Source organism: Acanthisitta chloris, unplaced genomic scaffold (assembly GCF_000695815.1).
Source record: "Acanthisitta chloris isolate BGI_N310 unplaced genomic scaffold, ASM69581v1 scaffold38036, whole genome shotgun sequence".
In the NCBI taxonomy this organism is placed as follows: domain Eukaryota; kingdom Metazoa; phylum Chordata; class Aves; order Passeriformes; family Acanthisittidae; genus Acanthisitta; species Acanthisitta chloris.
Window position 1 is genome coordinate 625 of NW_008680501.1, and position 5937 is coordinate 6561.

Below are 5937 nucleotides of genomic sequence, written 5' to 3' on the forward strand. Positions count from 1 at the left end.
AGCAAGAAGTGAGCAGTGGAGCAGATGCACTGCCTTACAAATTACAGCAGAAACCCAGGCAGCCATCTGCACCCCATCCCTCCCCCAGATTTCTGTGCCACCCTTGGCACTGCCAACCCCCCAAAGCCCCAGACACCCCAACCACAGCTGGGGGACACCCAGCTCTGGCCTCTTCCAAGCTGGGCAGGCAGAAACGGTGCTTCCCGAAAAAATGAGTATTTTGGGAGGTCTCCAGGGCCACCTCGTGCCCCTCCAGCCGTGCCCCAGCACGGACACAGAGCCAGGGATGGGCAGCGCCGGCGGCTCCATGGCCAACTGGTCCCGTTAAACCACTACACATCACTTCCCTGATGCTTATGGATTTTTCCTTAATGCCACAAATTAAGGTAATTGGGCTCGGCTGGCTGATGAATCCAGCTGAACTTGGCAGGAGGAGGGAGTGTCCATGCCGAGATTGATCCCTCTCATTCCCAGCTGTGCCCGGGGCTGCTCCTCACCCAGCTCTGCCCCTGCGGCTCCCTGTGCTGCCTTTTGCTCCCCCAGACCCCAAACCCAGCCTGGAATCCCTTCCCTGAGCTGCAGCTCCTCCTGGACGAGGCAGTCACTCCTGGGGGAGGCGTTTTCTCCTCTCCAGGCGCTTTTCCCTGCACATTTCCCTGCCGCCAGCTGAAATCCTGCCCGTAACTCCATCCTCCCTGGCTCTGCTCTGCGGCCAGGCAGCGAGGTGTGACAGAGCAGGGATTAAACGCGATCTTTGTGTCCTCTGGGAGAACAAGGGCAGTGTCTGGGCAGAGCCCGGAGCTCCAGGGATCTGGTTTCACAGTCCCTTTTGTTCCCAGCCCTCCCTGCTCGCCCACCAACCTCCTCGGCATGTGGAGCAGACGGTGCCAGGCAGCTCGGCCAGCAGCTCTGGGTGTCCTGGCCACAGGGTCACAGCCACACCAGGCACCACAGCTTCTGGGGCTGAGGGGCATCACTGGGCTGCCAGCAGCATCCCCCCAGCACAGCCAGGCACCCACCCCCAGCCTCACCCGGGCATGGCCACGGGCAGGGGAGAACCAGCCAAAAATCCTGGTGACAAGAGGGAACCATATACCATATAACCAAATAGCTTAGTCCAGGCAGCCACCAGTCATGCTCCATGCAGGCAGTGGACTTGGAAGAGGCTTTGTGGGATTTCTGCCTGCTTGCTCATGGGTTCTGTGGGTCCTGCTGAGGAAATGCAGCCTCTGGACAGGGCAGTTGTGCCATGCCTAGGACAACTGTGCCGTGGCCAAGGTGGTCATGCCATGCCCAGGATGGTTGTGCCGTGCCCAGGATGGTTGTGCCATGGCCTAGGTGGTCGTGCCATGGCCAGGATGGTCGGGCCGTGCCCAGGATGGTTGTGCCATGGCCTAGGTGGTCGTGCCATGGCCAGGATGGTCGGGCCGTGCCCAGGATGGTTGTGCCATGGCCTAGGTGGTCGTGCCATGGCCAGGATGGTCGGGCCGTGCCCAGGATGGTTGTGCCATGGCCTAGGTGGTCGTGCCATGGCCAGGATGGTCGGGCCGTGCCCAGGATGGTTGTGCCATGGCCTAGGTGGTCGTGCCATGGCCAGGATGGTCGGGCCGTGCCCAGGATGGTTGTGCCATGGCCAAGGTGCCTGTGCCATGCCCAGGATGGTCGTGCCATGCCTAGGATGGTCATGCCATAGCCAAGGTGCCATGGTGTGAGTGCCATCCCTCCTGGGTGCTGCAGGATGTGTCCCCAGCGCAGAACCTGGAATGGGGAGAGTTAACTGTGTCTATCTCACTGGGACCAGGGTGAGCAAGTGTTTTGGCTTAACTGGGTGACAGGTGCCTCGGGGGGGGGTGACACATGAGAGAGGAGCCCTTCGTGCCTGCCCTCCTTTGTGGGAGCTCAGCATCTGCCTCCAGCACCCCCGGATGGGTCTGTGGCAGGATAGTCCCCATTCCACCACAGACAGGGTGATGAAACAGCTCTCAGAGCATCACAGGGGACCCCAGGGCAGGGGGCTCCTCCAGCTCTGGCAGCAGAGCAGAGCCCAACCTTGCCATGCCCACACTCTGATGGGGCACCAAGGCAGGACTGAGGGCAAACACCCATGTGCCAAAGCTTGGGGGATTGTAGTGGGGGATCCCCCGGGGCCAAGGCCTCCGAGTCTGTCCCGCTGGGAGGGACAAGCCTGGCCCCAACCCGAGTGACAAAGGCAGGTGGGATTGTTCCCATGCAGTCCTGGGTCAGCATCCCCCGTGTGGGAGCTGGGGCCGCACTCCGTAACCTTGAAACCCTCTGGGGCTCACATGTCACGTCAGCCAGTGACAACAACAAGCTGCTATTCCAGATTAGAGGAGAGGGACAGAGAAAGGCAGAGACAACAGGGCTGGGGGTGGCTGACTTACCTATTACAGCCAAAAGTGGGCATGGGGCTATTTTTAACCCAGAGGGGGATGTATTTATTGTTTCAGCCAGGAGGAGGGAGGAACTGCCATCGAGACACCTCTCACAGCAACAGCAGCAGCTGTGTGAAGCCATGGTGAGTACTGAGAGCACAAAGCCCCAGCAGAATCCATTAGATTTTCCCACCAGGATAGCTTTAACAGGAAGGGAGAGATGGAGGCGACAGAGATCCGAGGGCTGAGGGTCCCTCCTGCCCTGGAAAGGGGGTGAGCAAATTGGGGAGCATCTGGCTGGATCAGCAGCATCCTGTGGGGAACAGAGAGGTGTCTCCCATGCTAGCAGAGCTTCCTAACTGGGACAGATCACTCCGGGATCCAAATGCCTTTTTTCTCCTTTCCCTCCCTCCATGCAGTGAGAGGAAGGGCTGTGGTATCCCCCAAAACCTTCCTGCTCTGCCTTCTCCTGGCAGACACCCTGGAGAGGGGGAAAGGCTGCCAGAGGGGCACTGGAAGGACAGGTGGGCAGGGTGGGACAGCCAGGGGCTCTGTCCTCCACTCCTCTTTAAAACACACTCGGAGATGTTTCGTGTTGCTTCAAGCCTCAGTGCAGGAGGAGACAGATTTTTTATTAAGCAAACATTTGAATAAGTGCACAGCAGGGCAAGGAAGCATCTAACATCTGCAGACCTTGTGTGCAGCCTCAGGAGTGCTCCCAAACCTGAGGGAGCTCTCACCCCAGTGCTGATCCTTTTACCTGCTGTAGCCTTCGGTGGGGAAGTGACTTCCAAGCTCATCCCTCTCTGGACTGATTTGGCTAAATTCATCAGGATCTGTAATTTACACAGGAATCTTAATGCCCCTCAGTATCCCAGAGCTCCTGAGAAATTCAGGGGGGAACCACCAAGCCCCCAGGGAACAGAGCCCCAGCCTAGAGCTGCCACAAAGGACTCAGGACTGAGCATGGTGCAGTTCCACGCTTTTGTTCCAGCCCATCAAAAGGCAGGGAGCTAATGATGCATTCTTGGACCCCTGCAGGCTCCCAAGAAAGCCAAGAAGAGGATTGAAGGTGCTAATTCCAATGTCTTCTCCATGTTTGAGCAGGCTCAGATCCAGGAATTCAAAGAGGTAGGTGGGTTGGGTAGGAAGAACTGAGGGTCCTTGATCCGATGTGACCTTCAGCTCTTCCTTCAGTGCTCTAAGATCCAGGGCAGCTGGTTCTCAACAAGAGGCACCACGACTAGTTTTGGGTCATTTTGCTTTAAAAGTGAGAATAACAACTCAGTGACATGGTTAAACACAGCATTGCCTCCAAGCTCACACCCTGCAGAGGAGCTGGATGCACCGGGAGTCCCACAGCACATCTCCCAGCTCGGTCCCACCTGCCACACCAGGAGATTTCCCTCCAGCATGGCAGGCACATGGTCCTGTATTATCCAGTTCCAGGGATACTTGGACCCAGTTGGGGGAGCTGATGGCTCAGCTGGTCTCTCTCGGAGGTTTCCTACTGGAGGGAGAAGGTTTTGGCCACGGAAAGGGTTTGTACAGCATTAGGGTTTGGGTTGCCACTCCTCAGGGGTGCAGGGTCCAGGATTGCTGCCTGAAAGGTGATGGTTGTTGCTCCCTCGCTGGGTGAGGACCCTCAGAGCCCCATCCTGGGAGGGCTCAAAGTGCCCCTGTCCTATCCAAGTTGAAGGGAGGAGGAGGAGCCTTTGCAAAGGCCAAAAATTCTGCCTCTCCCTGTGCTCCCTGCCCTCCTTTTGTGCTTCCAGGCGTTCACCATCATGGATCAGAACCGCGACGGCTTCATCGACAAGGCAGATCTGAGAGACACGTTTGCAGCTCTTGGTGAGGCTCCTTCTAGGACCTTCCCCTTCCCAACAGCTTGACAACACTAGACAAAACTAGACCTGTTAAGCAAGAAACGAGGGGGGAGCTCCCATTTAACCCATCCCAGGTCTTTAACTTGCCCCCAAAACCTCCTAATCCAAACCCACACGTGTTACCTGGTGGGACCCATGTGGGTGAGAGAGCAGCTCCCACAGCAGCAGAGGTTTATCCCAGAGTTGCTAGAGCCAGGTCCTGGATTGCACAGCCAAATACTCCCTGCCTTTTCCCGTGCTGAGCAGCACCTGGCTGTGCCCATCCCACGGCATCCCGGGGTATTAAGGGGATTTATGGGATTTGTGGAGTCTGTGACATTACGAGCTTGGCTCTCCCAGCTCTGAGGTCAGCACAAACCAGCAATGAGGCTGGGGAGTCCCAAGGACAGCCCAACCTCAGGAAAAAGCATGTAGGGATTCAGTGCCCTTCACTTCAGGCACCAGGGGCTAGGGGGAACCCCAGCACTGGTGGTTTTGACCCAAAGCATCTGAGAGGGGCTGAAACAGGCTGATCCATGGGGCAGTGAGGGAAGGAAGCAGCACAGCTCAGTCTTTTGCATCCCTCTTTTCTGTGAACTTGAAGCCCCAGAAACCAGAGCCCTCCCACCCTCACTCCTGCTACTGCCTTTCCTTGTCTGAGGTTGCTCCCCAGGGATGTGCTGCTTCCTTTGGGCAGGGAGAAAACCTCCAGGGGGAGGAATCTGCTCTGTGTGGTTTAGCCCCAGCACTTAGAGCAGAACAGCAGGACACAGACACACACTGACCCAATGCTGCTCTCCCCAGGGCGCCTGAATGTGAAAAACGAGGAGATCGACGAGATGATAAAGGAAGCACCTGGTCCCATCAACTTCACCGTGTTCCTCACCATGTTTGGGGAGAAACTCAAGGGTGAGAGGGCACCTGGGGAGCTGGGGAGGTAGTCGGTGGGCACCCACACTGTCATCAGCATCCTGTCCCACCTGGGGAAACCACTCAGCTCCTGGCCCCAAACCTTTGCGGGTGAGACAGGAAGCACAGGAACTCCCCAGAGGTAGAGACTTCAGTAGGACCATCACTGACAACAGCCTCTCTCTCAAAGAGCTCCAGCCCTCATCCTCCAAATCCTGATCCTGGGCACTCTCCCTGCCTTCCTATCCTGAGACACCACAGAGAGGACAAACTCAGCATCATGTACCCTGAGCAACTGTCCCCTGGGAGGTCCCTGTGCCCCCAAACTCATGCAATACCAACAGTGCCAAAGTCCAAAGATCTGGCTCTCACATCCCATGTCTCCCCAACTTGCTGAGGGGTATGAGATGAGCTCCATGCCTCAGTTTCCCCAGACATTTAAAAAAGCCAAGCAGCTGTGATGCTGCTGTCCCCACAGGAAGAGGGGACAGGAGTTCTTGCAGTGCCTCTGAGTGCTCTGACACCAGTGGTGGCACCAGTGGCAAACCCGAGTGCACCCTGCATCACATACTTAACCCCAGGAATGCAACCTCCTGCAGATCTCCAGGAGGCCACAGCCCCCGAGGGCTGTGCCTGGAGCTCTATAAATACACCCAAAGATTAGATAAATGCCGGAGTGGTGGCGACACAGCCTGCTTTGTACTCACACCCTGTCTGCACCTCTGAGTGCCACCACTCACTCTCCAGTTTCCAGCTGCAGGGCCAGCATT

The 5937-nt window shown here is 57.2% G+C and overlaps 1 protein-coding gene across 1 annotated transcript in view; it reads left to right on the forward strand.

The window, feature by feature from the left end:
- Positions 1-2324: 2324 nt before the first annotated feature.
- Positions 2325-5937, forward strand: part of MYL2 (myosin, light chain 2, regulatory, cardiac, slow) — a 4244-nt gene continuing 631 nt past the window's right edge. The window contains exons 1-4 of the mRNA XM_009077720.1: positions 2325-2536; positions 3435-3524; positions 4169-4244; positions 5063-5167. Coding sequence (XP_009075968.1) covers positions 2534-2536; positions 3435-3524; positions 4169-4244; positions 5063-5167 — 274 coding nt within the window. The 5' untranslated portion in view covers positions 2325-2533. The remainder of the gene's footprint in view (positions 2537-3434; positions 3525-4168; positions 4245-5062; positions 5168-5937) is intronic.